This window comes from Falco peregrinus, chromosome 9 (assembly GCF_023634155.1).
Source record: "Falco peregrinus isolate bFalPer1 chromosome 9, bFalPer1.pri, whole genome shotgun sequence".
Classification (NCBI taxonomy): Eukaryota; Metazoa; Chordata; class Aves; order Falconiformes; family Falconidae; genus Falco; species Falco peregrinus.
The window spans coordinates 34,989,312-35,012,669 of NC_073729.1; the positions used below are offsets into that span (position 1 = coordinate 34,989,312).

A 23,358-nucleotide genomic window follows, 5' to 3' on the forward strand; every position below is an offset into this window, starting at 1 on the left:
AAAGTCTGTGAGTCAAAAAGTACAAGCAGCTGGCTGAAGTTATCAAATGTAATGAGAAGGAACGTAGCTGAAAATAAAAGAAATATAGTTGTGGGCTGTTGTGCCCGTCTACTTGCAGTACTGGCAGCTTAGATGTGCTTTTGTGTCCAGGAGAAGGGATGGCCTGACACCCAGCTGCTTGTTCCAGGGCAAGGCACACTTGGTGGGAAGGCTTTTGGAAAGGCTAGGTGCTCCCTGGGCAGAGAGAACGCTTTCCCGAGTTTGTAAAAACAGCAAAGCTTAGAGCAGCCACGTTTCCTCCTGTAGATATTCTCATTGTCGTCTCTCCTTGCTCTCCCCTCCCATGTCTCCAGCCCTGGGCAGTTTGGGTGGTCACACGTGATGATGTACGCTTCTGTCTGATGTAGCTTTGCAGGAACCATTGTCTGTGTACCTGAATAAAAGCATCAGAATTGGTTTAATTTGCTTTTTGCACCTTGCTAAGGTCTTTATTATTGGATGAATTTTTATTATTAGATATTGGGAAGAAATTCCTCACTGTGAGGTTGTGAGGCACTGGACCAGTTTGCCCAGAGCAGCTGTGGTGCCCCGTCCCTGGCAGTGCCCAAGGCCAGGCTGGACGGGGCTTGGAGCAGCCTGGGCTGGTGGCAGGTGTCCCTGCCCGCGGCGGGGGTTGGAACTAGGTGATCTCTAAGGTCCCTTCTGACCCTGTTCTATGACAATGTGCTTGCTGCCTATGGATAACACAGTGCTGTTGTAAAGCTGTGGCTCATGGTGAGCTTTGGTTATAACTGAATTTCACAAGCTGGTGTGTTCTGCAGGTTGCCTGGGTTTGGAGCTGATAGGAAGAGCTAAATGGATAACCCGAGTTTGGAATTTGATCCCTTAGGATTCTCATTAGGGCCACTTGTAGTGAACAAGCTATATAAGAAATCTAAGAAATCTAGCACAGAATGTCTGTGCACCACTGTACAGCGGGTGTACTGGGAGCCGGGGCGAGACGGGGGAAGCCAGCTCGAGCTCCGGCTGGGCAGAGGAGCTTTCTCACAGCCACATTCAGTTACCTGGAGCAAGACCCACCTTCCTTCTCGCCGGCGGGCTTTCCTCCTGGTTTGTGTCACAAGTGTCCAGAATTTTGGGGGGAGGAATAAAATTTTTCAGGAATTGAGGGTAAGGAGAAAAAGAGATTGAGGGGTTGGGGAAATTCCCATTAATATTTTTGCATACTTAGTGTGGAGAGTTGTAAACATCCCAGATTCTCCCTCTACCTGCCCCGGGGGACCGAAGCTTGGGCAGTCGGGCAGCGTTCCTTCCGCGGGAGGTTGGCTGCGCGTTCGTGGGGTGGGGTGGAAGCAGCTGGGCTAAAGCGGTGGCTGGAAAAATAGCTGTGTTAAGGGGTAAGAAACAAAACCGAGCTGGCTTCTTTGCAGGCTTTTAGGAGGGATTGTCTCTAAAATAGCTACTGCTGCCCTTTGAGCTGTTGGAGGCAGGGCAGGCTGAGCCATACATCCAGTCTTACTGGGAATATTGGAAACACAGAGCAGGGTTATTACCTGTGCTGGAGAAGCTTTGCACGCCTTCATTAAGGAAACTTTAAAGAAATGACTTGTCCCTTTGACTTTGGGATTAAAAATAGTGAATGTTAAATGAGAGGGAAGTTACCTCTTGTGAAAGGAGGTTTAGTGGATGGAGTAACAAGGAAAGAACAAAACCTGTTAGGGATGGCTGGGGAATCTGCTGGCTTTAACCCTTTGCTCGTGTGTCTGTTGGTTGGTTGATGAGGTTTTAGAGAAGGATCTGGATCTTGCAAAATGTTCTCTGTGGGTGTTATGGGTTTATGCTGCTCTTTCAACACCACTGTCTTACACCCAGCTGGGATTTGCTCATCGTTCAACTATGGCAGGAAACACTGAATCTGCTTTTTTAATAAGCACTCATGGTTTTTGCTGCCCCCCTCAAATCCCCAGGCAGATACTTTGTGCTTTTCTTCATGTTCTTTTACTTCAGAGAAGCACAATTTTTAGGAGCAAATACGCTGTTTGATTCCCCCTTCCCGGTGCTGCTTTTGGGAGTTACTTTTTCACGCAGCTGAGGCTTGAGTTAATGTTTAGCAAGCCTCAGCTTCAGCCCAGGCTTGGGAATAACTCTTTGCTATTTTCTGCTTACTCCGAGCGCAGGATGCTGATTGTGGGCTGTGTCCTTCAGCCCACGTCCCAGGCGTGGGCGGCTCAGCCGCGGGCACTGCTGCCTTGAAGGCTCAGGTGGATTTACACCACTCCTGCTCTGTCCGCACAGGCGGGTGGATGCGGGGAGGGAGGAGAAGGATGCTCACGGGCCTCCAGTCAGCACCGCGGGGGTGACAAGGAGCAGCTCTTTGTTATCAGCCGCGAGGCTCGTGGGCAGAGGGGCACGGCCAGGCTGGCTGCTGCTCTTCTCCCATCGGGACATGGACAAGCATCGCACGTGCAGCTCCGGGGTGGCCAGAAGTGGGATCCCCAGGCCCTGGGTGGTGTTGGCATCTGCCTGGCCAGGCAGCAGTGGCAGGTACGGAGCGGGGTGCTGGGGGTGTGTGTGCTGGGGGGGTGGCCGCTCTCCCTGCCAAAGGCAGGGCTGAGAGGCGAGGCAGGGTAGGTGGAAAGAAGGTAAGATTCCAGAGGTAAGCAGGCTATAACATGCTCTTTAAAACGGTGTTGCGACTGCCTTGATCCTGAAATAAAGCCTACTAACCCCCTCTCCACCCCCCCCCCCCCCAGCTTTTTTTCCCCTAATTCACTCTCTAACTGGGGCAAGCACAGCAAGCTGTGGAAGTGGGACCTGGGGGTGCATGTGTGGCTGAGGGGGGCTAAAATGCAGGCTGTTGCCTTGTGATTCAGTGGTAATGCTGCCCTGGCAGGTCACGGGGTTTGAGGGCTGTTCAGTGATTTGTAGTGCTGTACGAAGGTTAAGAACTGGTTATTTATAAATATCATGCAAAGCGTGCGTACTAAAAGATAGAACTGAAAACTGAACTACTTTGCTTGACAAACACAGTACTGTGTGTGTGCTTACTGGATGCTAGGTGACTTCAGACTCATCTAACATGTATTTGCTTCAGCCTAGATGTTGCAGCAAGTTTCAGAAGGTTTCCCTGCTGCAGTAAACGAAACCTGTTGGTTTTGTGTGTATGTACTCACAGGGATTTAGTTTCTAACCATAGCTCCCATATTCATGCTTCTGGCTTCTCATTTTTCCTAGTTTGCTTTTACTTTGTGTGTAGAAGCAAGAAAGGAAGTATTTAAAAGATCCTAGTCAAAATTTGAGGTGTAAAAAATTTTATATATATATATGAAAAAATCATAATCTTAAGGGGACTGACACAGGAATGATATGGCAAATTACTTTAAAATTACCCATGTGTAAGAGAACTAGACTAACACCTTGAGTATTGCAGGGCTGCTTTGGTAAAAATCAAAATATTCAGTAACAGCTCTAAGGTTTTTGCCACACAAGTTAGTTGAATTCCGGTGGCCATACTGGTGCCAAACAGCTCTGTGGCCAGGCACTGCAGCAGGAACCCCAAATTTGCCTAGTAACATTTACCAAAATATTTAACTCCTAGTTAAAAACTGGCAAAGGGCAGCTGTTCATTCAGGACTCACCAGCAGGTGAAACACATCCCCTATGTATATGTGTAGCTAAGCCACCTAAAACATGCCTATACAATAAGGTGATGATATGCCAGCCATCCTGGTCTTCTAATTAATTGACTTTAATGACTGTTTATTTTTGCAGCAGTAACTGTGGCATGCTCGTTTGGTTCCCATTAAGACACCGGCTTACCCGGCAGCGAAGGTGTCATGCCTCCAAAGCACCGCTGAGAAAAAGCCATTGCTGAGCCAGCTCTTCCTCCCTCGTGCTCCTCCTCTCGGTGCTGTAAAGCTTGTGGCACCTGAGGTGGCTTGTGGCTGGGGCTGGTGGCTCTGGGCTTGCCAGCAGTGCTCTGGTTATTAGTTATAAAAATAGTTATAAATCTTAACCAAGGGCAGGCTTTTTATGGCAATGTAATAGCCAAGCACTGGGTGTAATAACTCTTACCGGAGAAATCCAAGCAAGGAGCTTATGACTGTCCCTCCTGTCTTCCTGCATCCCCAAACCTCTCACACACAGCTGGATGCATAGCTGGATGCCAGGACATCTCGCAACCCCTCCATACGTTGTGGTCAGCAAGTTACTCTTGGTGACCTCTTCAAAGTCTTTTTCCTGTTCCCATACAGCTGAGCAGCAACTTATCATTACTGATTCTCTGCTGTAATGGTGTAGCTGGTAGAATGGGCTACAAGAAGAAATAAAAATGAATCCTGTCATCCTGATTTTACTCCAAGTTCAACATTAATGAAGTTGTAGAACAAATATTTAGTATGTGTGAACCTGCTTTTGTAAAAAGCCTTTGCGTTCATGAACAATCGTAAGTTCACAGCCTGTTATAAAGGATTCAGACACACTTAGCAGCCTTTCCTCTCAAAGCCCTGTGGTCCCTCACCCCTTTTGTCCCTCTGAGGTCCCTAGAGGTTGAGCATCTCGCCTGAAGTCACAGCAGTGATGGAAATGAAGTAAGGGCGTCTTGTCTGACGTAACGGTAGCATGTTTTAAGGATGCGTTTAGTAACTGGGAGGTATTGACTCATTCTGGCCTCGGCAAAACCCCGGGCAGCGTGTGCTACAGGCTGTGACAGCCAAGTCACCGAAGGGCAGCGAGTCCCTGCCTGCCACTTGGTGGGAATCCTGTGCCCAGGCTCAGCCTCGCGGCAGCCACAGGGAGCTGAGGAGGAGGAGTGGGTAAGAGCAAGTATGTGGGAGCCCCCGTCTGTAGCTGGCGGGTCTCTGGGGTCTGCAGCCCCACGCTGGTGGGTCTCTGGGTTTGGCATCCTGGTGTTGTGCCAATAGGTGGGATGTGAATGGCAGCCCAGGTCCTTGGGGCTGCTGGATGGACGAAGCCCGTGTGTTTAGATGACTGTGGATTCAGTGGAGTGTGTGAGGTTGGAAATAGAGATGGGAATGCCACCTCTTAATTAATGATTCTCATCTAATCATCCCGTAGATCAGGCTTATCAATTTGTAATTGCATTAAAGATGGCAGTACTACTAAAGCTTTGCTTTGGCCAGGTACCCCTTTCCCGCAGCCGGATTTCCGTGTCAACGAAAGCCCTTTCCTGTTTGGCTTACCCTGCCGGTGCAGGGAAAGTGAACAGCAGCCTCGTCTGCAGTGACCTTACAGTGAAACAAAAGGCCACTTACAGAGAGCGTGGCTGATGTCTTCTGCAGCCAGAACAAACCCTGGCATGGTGGGACAGACACCCAGCTAATAGACTAAGCTAAACATGGCTTTGAGTATTTTTAATGTGGCTGTATCTGCATGGGCTTACCAATCCAGTGTGTTCTGCCCTGAGTTTTGGTCTGAGACACCTCCAGGCACATCTGTAATTACAGGCAGCTTTCACTACCCCTTAGCTGCTTTTTTAGACACTTATTAGACCCAGTGCAGGCACATCTGTTCCAGATGAAGGCCTGAGACAGCAATGTTGAGATGGAGTTTCTCTGCCCTTCAATATTTTGATAGAAGCACTTGTTGTCGGGTAAGTTATAACCTATGTTTTATTTAAAACTCCCAATGCTGTGGCGGGGGTAACCTCTGGAGTTCGCGTCCAGCACAGAAAATGATGGAGGCGCTAAGCTGTGCACAGGCATCAGGATTCACGTTTTTCCCTCCACAAAGCACTGGGCACAGGATTGCTGTTTTGTCTTTCTGGCGTCGCTGGGGATGCCAGGACAGAAGCTGGGGAGCGCTTTGTTGTTGTTGGAGCAGGGGAAAGCTGGAGCTTGTGTGGAGTACGAATTACTCCACGCATGCGGAGCTATCTGGCACGTCCTCTTTATCACTTGCAGAACAGGCTTCTTCAAAACAACCTTACATGACGCTGCTCCCTGAGCTGCTTGCATAATAGAAGATCTTGATGAACTGATTGCTGTGTTACTGAAAACAAGCTGTAATCTTATTAGCAAATTGTAGTAGTGACGTCTTCGCTATTCCTGCTGGTGCTATACCGACCGACCTTCAAGTGTGCTGTCCCATGGGTGCAAAGTCTTTGATAAAGTGCCTCTATGTGAATATAAGTGACGGCTGGCAGCAGCACTGTATGGCATAGCCTGGGCTAAAGGCACGGTGACTTCTCGTAGGGCATGCTTTTGGTGAAACTACTAGGTATAGGAGCAAATCCTCAATGGTTAGAGGTACTCCAAGATGTATGGCAGCAGTGGCAGCCTGCTTCTAAGATTGCTTTAATTCTGGCTCTTTAGTTGTTTAGTTAAGCTAGGGAAAGTAAAGCATGGTAAGAGTAATTGGGTGAGTTACTGTTCATTGCTGCTGCAGTGATTTGATAATTTGTATGTCTTGGCTTTTATGCTCTGGTCCAAGGAATGTGAAGCAGCCATGTGCTTTTCAGTTTTCTCCTAAAAGTAAACTTCAGTAGTGCTTTGTGTACAAAATCTGGGGGATTGTAAGGGCAACAAAGGCAGGCATTAAAGTTTTGTAGTAGAGCTTTCTTTTGGTTTAGATCTTTGGTAGAAAAGTTGTGGAGCTTTTGTCCACAAAGCATCTCCTGGATAAATTTGCCATCTGTGCTGGGAATACAGTTCTGTGTAATTCTGTGTGTCTGGATGAAATAGCCACTTATGTGTACTTCATGTAGGATTTTGACAGCCAGCTGTTTGACTTCTTCAATACAGGGACCTGTTCTTATATTAGCATTGATGCCTTTGCAAGACTGAGGTTTAAACTTCCAATACTTTCGGTGAACAAATTGTATCTATATTTCATATAGATATCTATTATAGTTACATATTATAGGTGCCTATATTATAGTTACATATTATAGGTATCTATATTATAGTTATGTATATTTTATATATATATATAGCTATAGATATGTGACTTACTGCTTCAGATTTTGCTCCAGTTTTTCAAATACTTCTGTCTGTTGCTTCTGGATGCCTTCATCCTACTATGTGATTTTAAACAAGGAAACCTATCATCATGAACTGTGGTGGGCTGATCTTTAGGTCATTATTTGTCTCCAGAATTAACTACACTGTTCTTCATTTCGGTTTAGGCTGCTTGCTTAAGGTAGGAACTTGGAAGCAATGTGAAGACAGACTTGTACCACATAGACCTTGTTGTTTGTTTCTTTTAATCTTGTGCTTTAGTACCACCCATCAGTCGGTTTCGACCTTGAGGTAAATTGAAAGCTGGTAAGTTGTGTGCATATTGTGACGCTAACATATTTTTGTTCCTTGACTTAGTGTCTTCATCTGTCAAAATGCTGCAGCCAGTTGATAGAATAATTTATTATATTTTCCTCTTTCAAAAGTGCTTGTGTTTCCTGCTAGTGGTCTGAATTGCTATGATGCTGTGCCTTGGTGTGCTGCTCCTAACTTGCGCTTAGGTTAATTCAGACTCCTTCCATCTGTTTCTTTGTTTCATGTGGGCCTTTGTGCTTGCTCCAGATCTTTGGAAATGTCTTTAAAAACTAGGTGTTTGTTGTATGGAAGGGCTGCCTTGTATAACTTAATTATTCTGTTCCCGTTGCCTTTTTCTCATCTTAGCTTTTTCTGGAACCAATATTAAAGGAATTCCATTTCTTGGCTTACACTTGTCACCTTCTGTTCTGTTTGAAGTGCTTGAGATGGAACCTCTTTATTTATTCATCTGTTCGAGAGGTATTTCAATGAGGGAAGGATGTTGAGCAAGCGGTGAGGTAGTTAAGGCAGCTAGGGATCCTTTGAGAAGCTCAGTGCTGGGAATGATTCAAACCTGGCATGATCAAATGCGTAGCAACAGTGTTTATTTTATTTTGATATTCAAGAGGGCCAAGAATTGCATGAGTATTTGCAATGTATTTGTCATGTGTTAAGAGTATCTAGGATCAGATCAAAAAACTACTCTGAGACTGCGTATCCTAGCCCAGGATGGGTGAGCCACCGTCACTCGGAGTCAGTCTGTGCAGGTCTTGCTAAGGGCTACCAGTGCCCTTCAAAGAGGGGGTTTACAGAAGAAATAATAATAAGAAAATTAACTGTATAAGGTCCATGCCAGCCTCATTTCTCATAACTGTGTTATTAAAGGTTAAGTCAGGGTTCGACTGAAGGTGTTAGGCGAGTCAGCTGAATGGATCTTGAGCCCCACTAAAACTGGCTCTGCTCTTGAACGAGCCGAGAAGGTTACACTAGGATGGTCAGCCTTTCCACAGAGTCATTCCTTTACCATTGTCCTTAGCTGGATCTTTCTGCCAGTTTGCTTTTGGGGGGGGTTAATTTTTAAAACTTCATAATCTTAAGTTTTTTGTTACACTGACAGTGCAACTATGTGAACTTGATTATTCCACCTACTCCTTGCCCAGTCACAACTGAGCAATTAACATTTAAAGCCAACAATCTACACTTTCAATCTAAACTGTTGCTATGTTTATACGTCACAGGTTGCCCTCCGTTGACTTGGGAATGCAATGAGGAAGAACAGTCTTTTAGGTGCGCTGAATCTAAAATTAGCCTTCCACCTGGGTGGTTGTACTTGTAAAGCACTGTGCCCTGTGTTCAAGAGAAAAAAAAAAAAAAAAAAGGCCAGAAAATAAAAGATTTTCTAAAGGTGAAGGCCTGATTTTGCTGTGGTGTTCCGTGAGACAGGAACAGCAGTGCTAGCTTAGGACTTGTAGAGCTGGGGTTTGGATCCTGCTGCTGCTGCGCGGCATGAGCATCCTGCACCTTGGTGAGATAGGCTTCAGTGCCTCAGCCCGTGGGGTCGAAAACAAGTTAGGATGGCTTTTGGGCTGTTTGAGACACAAGTAGTTCAAATACTGCTCTCCAAGAGTAGGCATACAGCGTGCCTCCTGTGGAGCTTTTCGGTGCAAGCACTGCCAGCTCATCTGTATTACCAGCTGTGGAAGGAAGGAAAATAACTGTGGGTGGTACGGCAGCACAAGCTGGAGTAGGATCACGGTACCGTACCCGTTGTTGTCTGGCAAAGCTGTATCCTGGCACCAGTACTCTGTTGTCTCCATATGGACTGAAGGTGCTGGTAGATCAAAATTAACTGCTGGCAAAGCTGTAGCCTGGAACCTGGGCTGTAAGGATGGCGTGACCCTTCTCATATGTGCACCAGGAATACGCCCTAATGCCTTAAATAAGTGTTACTCCATTTAGTTGTAGTATCTCCCGAACTAAAACTTGCATTCAGGGTCTGGTATTTGGACAAGTCATCCAGAGCAAGTCAAGAGCCACCCTTCTGAAGAAGCTGAAGATTGTATTTACATTGGCTTAATGTTTTGTTGTGGGTTTATTTCCAGGCAGGTGTGGGGAGGGGGTTGTCATAGCTATGTGTGACGCAGGCTGTGCAAGCTGCTGCTCAGGTCTAGGGTAGGCTCTGCTAGATCTGCAAACCTTAGTTCTGTTTTAGCATGAATCCATGGAGATTTCTGGGATGTTAGATGAGCAGGCTCTAAACCAAGCTGAACATGAAGGAAAGGTGCATTTCAGAGCTGCAGTGTAGGTCCCACGGTAGTATAGAGCAATAATTGAGGTCAAGAAGAGCAGTTGGGTGCCTGCTGAGGGCCTTTAGGAGACCTGGCAAGGTGCTTCCTTAGCCTACATGATGGTGTGCTCTGCGAGGCTGCTCTTCAGTGCAAGTTGGGCTGCCAGCGTTTCTAGTGCTGATACAGCCAAAACCCAAGTCCCTCAAGATAATCTAAAAACCTCCTGGTGGGTTTCATGTTGCAAGTGATGATTTCTGTTGCCTGGTGTGTAGTAGAATTCTAGTGAGATATCAAGGCAAGGTATTAAATGGTCTTTTCGATGCTAGCAAAGTGGCTTCACTTAAATCTAATCCTTTCACAAGAAGGCTGTTGGCAAATGTGAGAAAATGGAAAGGAGTACTAAAGATGAAGAGTTAACGTGGAGGATGCGATCTAAAGTGTTAACTCCTACTGGATGAAGATGTAAGTAAAAATTTGAAAGGGGAAATAATGATTTGGGATGGTAGGTGTAGTAGAACAGAGAGAGATGGACAGAGAGAGCTATGCAGATAAAAAAAAAATTGTTAAAATCTTAGATTGACTATTTAAGTGCTCTGCCAGGCTATAAAGTGGCATCTCAACTGGGCGCCTGTTATTTGGGTATCCAGGAATAGGAAAGGTGGGAGAAGTGGGGATGGGTAGTAAACAAGCAGATCACCTCTGCCCTTGTCACAGGTGGGCTGAGTGGCATCGGAGCTCTTTTCAATCTTTCACTCTTATGTTCCTGTAAAACAAGCAAACAAAAACCTTCTTATTTTCATTCTCAACACCATGTCTGGCTCTAGACGATCCTGGAACCAGGTTATTGCTTTAGTTCTGACCTTTGGAAGAGAAGGACTGACTACGTGCATATTAGAAAAAGGTATGAATGTAATATGCTTGCACATGTGTAAATGTAAGTGCAGAATATCCTACAACATATGCCTCTTAGTTGTTAGATTCTTCAGACTTAGCCCTTTATGACTTGAAATGCTTCTTCTAACAGAAGCAAGTTGGTGCCAGAACTGCTAGTAATGGCTTTCCAGAATAAAAGGAGCTAAAACATTCCAGATATTTTCCCATCTATAACTTTGTAAGTCCTTCTGGAGTTAGGAGGCTTAATTGCATTTTGAGGGTGTTGTGTTGTCATGGTTTTCAAGGCATAAGACTCAATCTGCGCTTTTTTTATTGTGAAACTGGAAAGCAGTTCTGGTCTGGGTGGTGGTGGTGGCTGTTCACAGGTGGTTTTAAAACCATCCAGGGTTAGCGTAGTGTGCGATCTCTTTAATTTAGTATTTTTAAGTTGAGCCGTTGAGGTGTCTTCATAAGTAGGTTCTGCTTACCCCACTTTTTTTAATGTCTTTGAAAAAGATACACAGCAGGGTTTAAATGGCTTGTAACCCTTTGAAGAAAATTAAAATTAATTTTAGGAGAGGCATTGTTTTATGAGCTGTTGAGAACCTCACAGCTTTCTGCACGGAGGTTGAAAGCCAAAGGAGGCCGGGCTGGGACTTCGGCCACCCATGAATTAATCAGCAGACTGGTAAGAAAATTCTGTATGTTTGGGCTTCCCAGGACACTTGTGCTGTTTCACAGCTGAAAAATCTGGTCTGGTCAGGAAAAGAGGGCTTCACGCATCAGAGTTGTTTATTGCACAAGCTGAGATGCAGGAGATGGAGCTGTGCCAGCTTTTGCAAACGAAGGACAAGGCTGCTGGGTTCAGCCTGCTGCGGCGGGGAGCTGTTGGGCTTGCTGTGCGTGCCAGATAATCCCAGCACGTGTGCACCAGGCTTGAAGCATCTCGGTTGTCCATGACTGTAGAGGATATCTGTGCGAGTTTGCAGGGGATCTTGGAAGCAAGGGTGGGAGTGGTAGGTGGTGTCTCGGAGGTCACTGGAAGGACAGCATCGGAAAATCCATGTTGATACTGCATCCTCTTGCTTGTTTGGACAGCAGTTTTTCCCATTCCCTGGTGGATTTGATCCCAACCTTGTCTGTTAGTGCTAAACACTAACCAAAGGAAGTCTAGCACTTACCTCTGTTTGGCTTTTGTTGCAGTCGTTAATCAATGAAGACCGCTGCATGTGAATGTCGTATGTGAGTACGTGTAGCTTAATGTCTCTCTCTCCTTATCTCTTCCTCTTTCAGTACCAGAAATTGCCCTTGCAAAATGAGCCAGCTTCCTCTGAAGAGCCCTTTGGCATCCCTGGTGTCAGAGGGCACGAATTCCACGGTAGAGTCTTTGGACAACTTGTCAATGGACAGTTTTTGGCTGGAAGTAGAGAACATTAAGCAGAGCGCTGAAGCCGAGCAAGAGGAATGCAGCCTTGCAGATATCAAAACACAAGAGGGTAGGTTGCCAAAAATGTTGGGAGTGGGGGGAGGAAGATGGACATCTTACAGAGAAAATTTGCTTATGCACCTGAATGATTTGGAAACCTGTTGGAATATGGTTAGAATATTACCAGTCAGATCAGAGAGCTGTATTTTTAATTGGGTGGTAGGTAGTGCCCTGCAGAAGAGGAGTGCTGGCCTGGTCTACGTTCAGCTGCTGAAACAAAGCTGATGCTAAAGGTCCATCAGGAATATGCTCAAGGCTCCAGGGCGTTTCAGACAGCCCCCACCAAGTGTGAGGGCTCCCCCTCCCCGTGCAGGAGGCTGTTTGGTAAACACGCTGTGACGGTTGGTGGTGTTTGGGAAGGCTTGTTTGTGTGCGTGGTTCTGAGACTTCATCCTAGTGGCTTTTGAGAGCTGCCTTTGTGGAAGGCAGACTCTCCCTCCTCTAGTTCAGTATTCAAGAAATCATAATAAACATCCAGAATGACTTGAGTCTGTCCACACAAGGTTTTTCTTATGTACCTCCTTTTGGTTTGGTTTGGTTTTTTCTCTTTCTTGTGAAGACTGCTTCATGTGCATGGGGTGTTTCTACTGGGCTTTCTGTAGTGCTGATGTTATCCAGTATTTTGGAATAACTGGAATCTGGACTGATTGCCTTTTGACACGGGAGGTACAACACCCTGGGGTGCTGGAGGGATGTTAAATGGTGATAGGTGTCCAGTGATCCCGCAGAGTGGGATTGTGCATTTCCCAGGTCCCTTTTGAAGAATGGGATTTAATTGGTTGCGCATCCTCTTGACTGGTCGGGTTTGCAGCTGTGCAGCCTCCTGCTGTTGTGCTGGCTTGATATTGAGAAGGATCCAGGTGTGTGATGGGGAAATGCTTGAGTGACAGTCCCAGTGTGCTGCTGTGCTTGGGTGAATAGCTGTCCTGGGTGCACAGGGGGGCTCTGGAGGGTGGGGTGGAACAACCACCATCCGTGTCTGCTGTAGTAGGCAAGACACGGTAAACAGTAAGACCTGCTGTTAGTGCCCCTACATAAAGGACATACATGTGTTTCTTAGAACTGGAAGAGATGCAAAAGTGACTCAGAAAATGAGTGCGCCAGGAAGGAGACTCTGGAAAAGAGTCCGTGCCATGAGATGAAAGGCTGTCTGGGATATACAAAAGACTGATCTGCTAGAGGCAATTCGATTACTGTGTGTAAGCAGGGACACAAGGAAAAGTGTCTTAATGCTGTATATTAATCTAGCAGGCAAGAGCCGACTGCTTAATTGTCCACTGAAACCAGACAGACTTGAAATAATGCTCTGAGCTGGGGAAGGAGGTGCGGCACGCTCAGCCTCCTGGTGCCTTCTGTAAAGGAGCTTCGGTCAAACAAGCATTGTGCCAGAGGGGTTAGTGGCCGGGGGGACTCCCGATGGCATGGATGTGGGATTTGGCTGGTGCCTGTTGGCTTTCGCGTCTCTGCGATGTGTGGTTGGGACACTGCACGGTGGCAACGCGGCACAGGGGCTTCTGGGCTCCTCGGAGCCAAAGGCACCACCACGCATCGCGTGAAGCCCGAGAGGTCATGCCTGGACAGCAGCTAACGGCTCCGTCCGGGGGTGGCACGGCTCAGCCTGGCAAACAGCTGATCAAAATTGCAGTATGGGGACAGCAGGGAGGCTACGCGTGGGTAGGTCGTTGCAAAAAGGCTGACCCAGTTGGAAAACGCTGGCCTCCTGTGCAAGCCCTGTGTAAGGGTGGCGTAATGGGAAGCTGCTTGTGACCTGGTACTGGTGGGAGGCCAGCATGTAACTTTGCAGAACTGGGTCAGCTGGAAGGTGCTGGTGGTACTTGTGGCCTCACTAACAGTCGAAGGGAGCAGAAAGTAGGTTTTTTTCTGAAATACGAGCAGCATTGTCCTTCCCTTGCTGTCTGCTGTTCATCCAGCTCTCTCCAAGGTCTGACAGTACAGCAGACTGATAACGTATGTGCTTTGCAGCAGTGCCACTAAAATACCTGTCAGCATCCTTATAGCATGTAATCACATCTGAGAAGTGTCTGCAAGGAGGGATTCTTCTTTACCTTTGAAAACTATGTAGGAAGTTGTGCTTAGTGTTTAGTCTGAAATTGTAGGATGCCATAGCTGTCCTGTAACTGTTTGGGAACCAAGTGCTTTACTATAAGCGCTTTTTTTTGTGGCTTGCTTGTGTTTCAAGTAACTTTTTAGAAGTGGTGTTCTTCAGTTTTGCAAATTTATTCCTAATAGTGCCCAATTCCCCCAAATGCTGCTTGTCTGGAACTCACAAGGCAAATCTTAGTGGCTCTCCAGGCTTAAACCTGTAGCTCAGCTTCTGTGGACCTCTCAGGTCTGACCTATTTCTCTCTGATTTCCCCCTTCTCCCCATAAATAACTTATTTTACTGGTTTTCTTTTGTGTTACTGGCAAACACAACTGGGCCAAAATATTAAATAAAGGAATTGAAATCTGGTGCTTTGGCATCAGCTGGGGCAGTAGGCTTACACGGATGTCCGATTTAGGGCCCGCAGCTTAGTATTGTGTATTAGATTAGTTTCCTGTTATGACTGGAATTGGGTATTTTCAAAATTTGCAAGCAATACACTTAACTTCCTTTAGTTCCCAAAGACAAAATAAACCAGAATTTTTTTTTTGCTCGCCGTGCTGCTGTGAAACCGCGGATGTAGGACAAGCATAAAGGAAGGAGTCATGGGCAGGACAAGTACATGAGCAGCTGTAACCAAGCGAGCAGCACCGTTGGGATGCTCTACCTGTTAGCTTCTGTAGAACCAGACATGGGAAAAGGCCAAAACTCAAGACCATGTAGGAAAGCTAGCCAATTTGCTAGATGATTCATTAAACACTTGACTTCAAGTCCAGCTGTATTTATTGTGGTGTACTGGTAAAAAAAGTCCTGTTTCATTAGAGTGCCTAACACCACCAAGAGCATCCCCCGAAGGCTGGAAAGAGTTTTAATGGAGTCACAATATGTTTTGCAAATGGCATGAATGCAGAAGTTTCCCTGGAAAAATTAGATTATTTTATCTCTCAAGAAGAGCTGCATGGCTTTTTTATTATTGATACAGCAATAACAGAGCTTTGCCTGAGCAGCTGTGATACCTGAGGAGACGGCAGTTTTCATAGGAAAGAATGAACTGTTCCGTTGCAGTTCAGTTGTGACAGTTTTTTCCCAGTATAACCTTTGGCAGAGCTATGCCGGAGCTGCCTGCAGTGAATGCATGTGGCACATAGAACTGAAAAGATAAAGGCTTTGTGGTGTTCGCTGTATTAAAGTTGAAGCCACCTGCTAAATTGCTTCTTTTATCCTTGGATTTCAAGTAGCTGCCTGGCTCAAGGCACTTTCTGGCTTGCACAAAGGGTGTATCCCATAAGGAAAAGAATTGTCTTCTGTGTTTGATGTGCAACTTTATATATGTTGAAAAATGAAATGGAATTGAGCTTGTTTGAGTAATGCTGCTGGACTGTCTCCAGGCTTCTCACACTTTGTTCTGGAACTGGAATGGTCTTTAATGTTTTTAATAGGTACAGACAGCAAGCAAATGCACAGAGTAACATTTTTGCTTTTGTTGGATGACTGTATGGATAACAGCCTACTGGAAAAGGTAAAGAACAGAGGTGGTGCGTACAAATAGTTCTGCAACTTTATTAAAATACAGTTGAATCTACCAGATCAGTGTTTGGATATTGAAGAGAAGAAAAAAAAAAAAAAAAGTTGTTGATACACAGGTGTATGCATACAGATGAATAAAAATTAAAAGAAATAGCCAAATAGAGAAGAGTAAAAAAGCCAGATGTGCAGTGTTGTGGCTTCTTGCAGACCTTTTGTCCCCTCTCAAAGCTGCCGAAGGATCGGGTGTGCACGGGAGGCACTGCCATCCCTTGGGAGCTCGCTGGGCGCCGTTGCCTGCTGCCAGAGCTCCCCTTTGCACAGGCAGGCTGTGGAAAGGCAGATTTAAGTAAATGCATCAGACTTTCCTCCCCTGTCCTGTGAAAGCCCCTGCTGGGTTCCATTCCTGTTGCAGTGCTTGTGCGAAATACTGAGCAGAGTTGGGCTCATGCCCCCTCTTCTGCCCAGCTGTTGGGAGCCTGTGTTCCTGGCGACACCCATGCCTCCACAGATATTTTTTTTTCTTTTCTTTTCCCTTGTCTTGGGTAAGGGGAAGGGGGGGTGTGGGCAGTTATAGCTGCCCCAAGTGCTGTCTCTCGTCTGGTTTCACCCTGATACCCAGCTGGGAACAGGGCTGAGATTTTGAGAATAGCTGTGGCTTCCTAGCACAGAAGTGGCTCCCTTCCAGCGATGTCCCACTGCCACCCCAGAGACGGGATGGCTCGGCCTTCTGGTTTTCCACCTCTGAAGTGTTGCAAACACTCAAATTGCTGTTCTCCTTTCTCTTCTCGCTCGACCTTCTCATCCATTGCCTCGCAGAGGGAGAAGCTGAAGCCGAGTGGCTCCAAGACGCAGGTTTGTCCGACCTCCTTGGGGACCATGCCTCGGAAAATGACAACATCGTGCTGCTCTCCACCCTGACCAAGACCCAGGCTGCTGCCGTGCAGCGGCGGCTGGACACCTACTCCCGGTCACGGAGGAGGAAGAACAAGCATCCTGTGCGTGATGTCCGAGACATTTTTGGAGTGGTCAGCTCGGAGGTATGTTAATTGAATGGGGTCTCCTGAAAGACTTTGTTGCGTGGTGGGAGGTGACTTGGCTTTCTGGGTTTAGGGCTACTGTCGTTTCCAAATAGATGACTTCATCTCTTGAGCAGAAATGAAGCTGAGACTGTAGGAATTCTGCATCCAGATTGCAGCACTGAGGCTGCTACAAAACGTGCAGATCCCGTGAGCTCCCTAGAGATTGCTGGAAGGCTTCTGTGCAGTGCCCACAGCGCTGCAGCCTTGCAGAGCATGTTTGGAGCCCTCTTGTGTTTTCTTCATTCCAGTGATGTGTTAAATCATTATTAACCAAAAAAAAGAAAGAACTTAATAAATTCAATTCTGATAAGCTGACCTTGTACAGCTTGTAATCCTGGAGAAAGACTAGGAAAGACTAGCTGTTGCCTGTTGGGTTTTTTTCTTTTTTGCTAGAGAATACATAACCATTACCTTTTCGCCTGCTTCCCTGCTGTGCTGCAGCTGTCTTGGTTGTGGCCACAAGGTGCAGCATTCTTATTTTTTCTAGGGACCGTTGAAAAGTATCCAAATCTGGTCTCCTTGTGACTTTTTCTACTCAGTCAAGTGTCTAGGCAGAAGATCTTAACTAAGATCTACCTCTTTGAGCAGCACGGGACCCTTGCTCTCTACAAGAACTGAATACTCCTTTTCCTCAGGCTGAACCTCTTTACAACTTCTTTTACTGTAATGAGATTAATTATACCCAAAGAATCCCTTGGATGCTTAAGGGAATGACGCTAGCAGCCTGCAGCATCACTGGAAGCTGCTGTGGTTACGTTCTTGGTAACTGCCTGGTGCCGAGGTGCTGATAACTTCCTCACTGGGAATTGCGCTGGGACAGTCACGGTTGATTCTCTTTTGCAGAGTGTTCCGAGTGTTCCTCCCTGAATGGGTGGCAAAAAGATGACATTTCTGGGAGTAATAATGCTGCAAGGTTGTCCTAAGTGCCTCAGTTGAAATTCAGCAAGTTTTTAAACTTGCAGATTACATAGAAGCCTGTTATATCTCTTAAAATAATTGTACTGTCTTTAGAATAGGAATGGGGATTTTTGAGCTCTTAATCTTAGGTGTCCATGCACTAGATCGCTAATACTTGCATTTGATAAGCAACTGCATCTGCTTTAAATCTGATGTTTTAAAATTACATTTTAGTGTAACAAAAGCATGTACAAAGATGCTAAATTTGTCTTTTTAAATAGCCTTAGTTTGATCAGATGTGAAAAATCCAGATCAGCATCCAGCAAGATCCCTGGACTCTTTCCCCTCCACTCCCCACCCCAGTAACACTGCTGGAATTACTTGTATTTTCTTTCAAAAGAATACGTGTTCTTTTACTCATATTTTTCTTTCAGCAAATTGAGTTGAAAAAAATTCCAATACAGAATTACTTGTATTTTTCTTTCAGCAGATTGAGCTTAAAGCTAATTCAGTTCAGCTGTGACTGGAGTGGAAGTGGTTCAGGCTGTAAGAATGCAGGCAGTCATTTGTCAGTCATTTCGGTTTTTATTTCCATCGGTGTTTCAGGACTGTTTTGCAGTTTGCCTCCTGTCCACCTCTGTTGCGAGCTGCTCTCAGGCATCAAAGGTTTTGGCATTTCTGTCGGAACCTTTCCACATATTTCCCGTGTCACTGTTCTGTGCGGGCTGTTTGCACTGCAGCTGGATCTGAAGATGCTGGGGGATTATTCATTCCATGATCTGTGATTTAGCTGCAGATGCTGAAAGAGTTGGTTCTGCTCTCATGGCAAGCCCATCAGTCGTGCACCTACTCTAAAGATAAATACATCTTCTGTGCAGATTAACCCGTGTGTCCACCTGCACTGACTTTGCACAGGTCCCTTTAACTTTCAGCCCTCCATCCGCAACTCTGTGCCATAAGCAGGTTCTTGGAAAGTCACTAATTTTTGGTAATGGAATAAGCTTTCCTATATTCTAACTAGCTCTAGTAAATGTAAGGTTTTTAATTAACAAAATTATCTGCCACATGCCTCCTTACGCTTCTAATGGTTAATTTCTCTCTCTAGATGAGAGAGGTAGGTTACTGTGAAGCCCACAAAGGGAAGATTTTGACTGCCGCTTTCTTAGCGTGTTCTTTCTTGTGAAACTGTGATCACAGGCAGCGGGTGGATCCCACGCAGCTTGCCTGGTCCACTGTTTGTGATCTCCTCAATGCGTGAACTTAAAGGGGAAAAATGGCTAATGATTTGTGAAGGGAAGAATTGGCCTATTGATGTGCAAATCTATCACAAATACTGTCTATGAGAGTGTCGTCTGTTTTTCACCTGTATGCCAGATCGTCTAATTATGGTTCCTAATTTCAGAACAGCCTTGTAGCCCTGAGCTCGAGCAGCGTTTTCTTAGACTAGCAGGTGATGTCAGGTGTGTGTTGTCTGCCAAAAACAGGCTGCCTTACGATAACTTCTGTTTTGTGTAGGTAAACATGTTCTGTTTTATTTTTCAGGAGACAGCAGCAGAGAAAGAGGAGTCCAGCCCAGATCAGCTGTGGCACAACCTACGGACCTCAAGTGCACAGCGAAGTAAGGAAGGTTTGGATGTGGAGAAGGATCTGGAGGAGGGTGGAACTGGAAGGGAAGTCATGCTTATCTAGGCTCTGAAACATCAGCCCTGTATGTGTTTGGGGGATTTTGGTGGGGGTTTTGGGTGGTGGCGGTGTGTGGGTTTTTTTTAAATACATGGTTATCCATAGTTGTGGATGTAAATTTTTCCAGGGTCTAGTGTCAGGAATTGCTGCTCAAACTGATAACTAACTCTTTTGGAAAGCAACTAGAAGATGCAAATAAAATCAGTCCAGCGAAGATCATGTAGTGAAACCCTATAAACGCCATATGCAGTTGTGTAAAGAGAAGTTAGCCACAGGCACGTCCTTTAATTTAAGGCCATGCTCGTGTCTTACCAGTGGCCTGGTGACTGTAGCCATGTTAATGGCTTTAAGCTCATCTTACTCTATTGATCAGGCTCAGGACTGCCTGCAAGAACACTGTTTTCAAATGTTAATGTAGGATTTTTTAGAAGCAGTGATACCCAAATGTGTCTCAAACCGCTTTTTTAGCACACTTGTATTTTAAGCTTCACCCTTCTGGCTTTCTGAAATTCAAGGCAATTTCTCCACTGTAGCAGAAACCCAGGAATACTTCTGTACGGTTCGGAACCCTGGAAAAGAGGAAGTGTTCAACATGGATGTTGCCTACTCGGAGCAAGCGGCTGTCCTGCTCAAGGGATCGTTCCTGTCTGAATCTAGGAAGTTAAAGGATGGAAATGCCCTAACTGTAAGCGCTGAAGGGATCTCTACTGTTAGAACTTATTAGTCTCCTCTTGTCGAGAAGGGTACGAGACAATTCAGTTGTACGATCAACTCTTGGAAATGTCCTCAACGGATAGTGTTGTGTTAGGTCTACATTAGGTAGGTGGTTTTGAACAGGCAGTGCTGTTACCTTTGCAGAACTGAGCAAGGATAACCATTGTGTTAGTGGAGGGTCAAAAGAAGTAAGGCTTGTGTGTGAAACTAGCTATTTTGGTACAGAGCTGAGTCGTTTCCACTGAAAAAAAGAGAATAACTGGACTTTCCTTCTTGTAATTCTAAGGATTTTCTTCTCTGTAAATGTACTGGATTGCTTCCAAAGTTCAAGTGGATTAGGGTGGGTATCAGGCTGTTTTTAATTTAGATAAATTGGGATCTCCAATGTGATTAAAGAGCAATACTGAAAAGGAAAAATATTTATTCAACTGTGGGTTGAGTGGAAGTAGTAGTTTTGCATATATTTTTGGTGTCAAAAACAGAAGAATTAATAGATGCCTGGTTACGGTAAGTAAGAAAAAAATGCAACAAAACTTGGTAACTAGCAGGATTAGTAGTTGATTGCACTGAATGTCTTGGGGGTGTATGTTTTCCCTTAGAAATTTAAGATCCCCAAGGGCAGACTAGGAGTGACCAGGATCGGAGATCTATCTGCTCAGGACATGAAGAAGATCCCCACGCTGGCCCTTATTGAGCTAACAGCTCTCTGTGATATTCTGGGCTTTGAGCTGAAGAGAAACAAAGCAGCAAAACTGAAAACAACAGGTTAGTTGTATGTCATCTTAATCTTTTTGCGTGCCCTTTTTTTAGTGTGTTTTTGTTGTTGTTTTTTTTTTTTTTTTTACACTGATCTTCTCATAGGTTTGTGTTTCAAGTGTTAGAACGGAGAGGGTCTTTGCTAAGAAACCTTGTGATAAGTGTGTGTTCCTCGATCAGAATTTGTCCTGGAAGTCACTGGGTCCTGACATCAAGACCTAGCACCGCATTTATGTCTGACTATCAAATGCACTTGTTCAGTTGAACTATTCCTCTCTTTTTCTCCAGTATCTATTCTTTCAAAATGTGCCATTTAGGGGTATACCGTCCACCAGAGACTTACGTCCGTATCAGAGGTGATGCAGATTTATAACCTGTTGCTTCTGTTGTAGAGAAAAGGCTCTTTGGAGTTCCGCTCAACACCCTGTTGGAAAATGACCAAAAACTGCTCCCTAACACCAAGGTCCCTCTGTTACTCCAGGCAGTAAGTTTTCTGGTTTCATTCACACCTCTGACCCTCACAGTCGGGAAACCTGTGAGAAGGGAGGGCTGACTTCTCATCCTCCGTGCCTAAGAGCTTTCTTTTTCCCCCTCCTTTAATAGCTGCTGTCATGCTTGGAAAAGAGAGGACTTGAAACAGAGGGCATTTTGAGAGTTTCTGGGTCCCAGACCAGGATCAAGGTATGAGCTCTTTAGTAGTGTTTGAAGTGTCAGGGGTGGTTAGGGAGCATGTTGCTGAAGCATCTAAATAACCTGAATTGTCTCATCTCCCTTCCCAGTACAACTATAAATGCCATATTTCTACATTTCTGCAACTAGAAATATTGCTGGGAAATTTGTGTTTCCCCAGACATAAATTTCCCAGGGTCTGCTGGGGAGGGTCTCTGCACCCTTTTGACTTGACGAGTTGCCCCCCTAGTGCTCAGCTACGGAATTTCCCTTGTATTTACTTATTAAAGCATGTCATAAATTCCACCTTTTTAATAGAGTCTGGAACAGAAGCTGGAAAGGGATTTCTACACTGGCCTTTTCCGCTGGGATGAAGTCCACCAGAACGATGTATCTGGGCTGCTGAAAAGGTTCATAAGAGAGCTGCCGGCCCCGCTGCTGACAGCAGAGTACCTCCCTGCTTTTGCTGCTGTGCAAAGTGAGTCCCTGCTTTGGCTCTTTAGCATCAGTTTGCTGGTTTGTGCTTTTCTTGCAAAGCTCTGCTGGTCTAGGGCTTTCCCGTCAGGTGTGTTGGGAGCCCGTGGATTTGATGGGAATAGAGAGCCTGACACGAGCTGTAGCCACGCTCCGTGTGCTGGGTGCCGTGTGTACCCACAGATCAGCCTGAGAGTCACGGTCACTGGCGCTTGGTTGCATACGTCTTTCTTTAGGAAGACTGTCCTGGGGTCTTAAATCACGTTGTGTCATTTGAGGCTGCCATGAATTAAGACAAGCTGATAAATAATGATGTGCAGCCTGAGCTGTGGCAACTGGCCAGGCTGCACGAGCTTGGCTTGCCTGCCAGTAATGCAATATATTGCAAGCACCTGAGTTTGGGGTTTGTGCCCCAATAGATGGTTTGAATGGGTTAGGCTAACTGCTTAAGTATGTGACTTTTTTGTTCAAAAACTGGGGAATAATGGGGTCTTTTGATGCCCTTCAAGGGCATCAGACTTGCTGGCAGACCATGTATTCCGCAGCAGATCAGCCAGTCTTCTAAAACAGAGGTAGTTCACTTCATAAGGGCAGTATGAGCTTGATTTACTTCTGTAAAACAAGGCCTCCAATCTTAGATGACAAACGCTACAGTAATTGTCTTATTCCTTGGGGGATCCCCGTGCTCAAAAAGAACAGTGTCAGAAGCCTGAATCCTCTGTCCTGTTGTTGCTCTCCCTCTCCAGATATTCCAGACCTTAAGCAAAGATTGCAAGCTCTAAACCTCCTGATCCTGATTCTACCAGAGCCCAACAGAAACACTCTAAAGGTAACTATCTGTTGTGGATTTAACTGGAAAAGCATGATCTCGTTACAAGTTTTTATTTGGAGAAACCCTTGCCGGCTTTTGCAAATGATATACATCGTGCTTTTTGGTTTTATTTCACCAACTTGAGAATGGAAACCCATGATGGGGGGAGCAGGCAAACCTCAAGGCTGTGCAGTGCACGTAAGCTGTAAGCACAGCCTGCCTTTTGGGGACAAGCTGAAGAGCAGCAGGGATCCCTGTGGTTTTGGAGTATCCTGTCTGGAAACATGCTGCTTTTCTTTAGTGTGTTAAACCACTTCACTGTGGAGTGGAAGATCTCTAGGTCTTACTTTGTCTGTAGGCCTGTTAAGGAATAGGGAAAGAAATTCAGTCTTGATTCGTGGGTATTGCCATCATCTATGACAGATAGCTTTTTGTATATTTATTTTAAAATTGAAACTACTAAGCTTATGACTTCCTGCCCTTTTCTGGTCAGAAGGCATTTTAAATCCTTTCACCTACTACTTCTTGAAAGAAGAACTGCTGATGGGATCAGCTTTGCAGGCAGTGCTGCATCTCTGCCTTCCTGTGCTTTATGAGAACTGTGGTGGCTGCTGCTGTCTCTTTATTATTTTTTTTATTCTTGTTTTTACTCTCCTGAGTAGTTCAGCTTCCAGGTAATAAAGGCAAGGCTGATTTAGCACCCTACAGGCTTTACTTAGAGTGCTG

General features: G+C 45.6%; 1 protein-coding gene across 6 annotated transcripts in view; it reads left to right on the forward strand.

Moving 5' to 3' along the window:
* ARHGAP40 (Rho GTPase activating protein 40) overlaps positions 1 to 23,358 on the forward strand; it is a 42,533-nt gene that overhangs the window by 11,255 nt on the left and 7,920 nt on the right. For 4 of the 6 annotated variants that reach the window (XM_027784513.2, XM_027784511.2, XM_027784510.2 and 1 more), the window contains 9 exons: positions 11,726 to 11,928; positions 16,366 to 16,586; positions 19,068 to 19,143; positions 19,742 to 19,893; positions 20,522 to 20,687; positions 21,071 to 21,162; positions 21,282 to 21,359; positions 21,666 to 21,825; positions 22,568 to 22,650. In XM_027784513.2, coding sequence (XP_027640314.1) covers positions 11,748 to 11,928; positions 16,366 to 16,586; positions 19,068 to 19,143; positions 19,742 to 19,893; positions 20,522 to 20,687; positions 21,071 to 21,162; positions 21,282 to 21,359; positions 21,666 to 21,825; positions 22,568 to 22,650 — 1,209 coding nt within the window. In that variant the 5' untranslated portion in view covers positions 11,726 to 11,747. Of the gene's footprint in view, positions 1 to 2,299; positions 2,545 to 11,725; positions 11,929 to 16,365; positions 16,587 to 19,067; positions 19,144 to 19,741; positions 19,894 to 20,521; positions 20,688 to 21,070; positions 21,163 to 21,281; positions 21,360 to 21,665; positions 21,826 to 22,567; positions 22,651 to 23,358 lie in introns of those variants that run through there. The other 2 variants (XM_055814433.1, XM_055814435.1) reach the window with 2 other exon arrangements.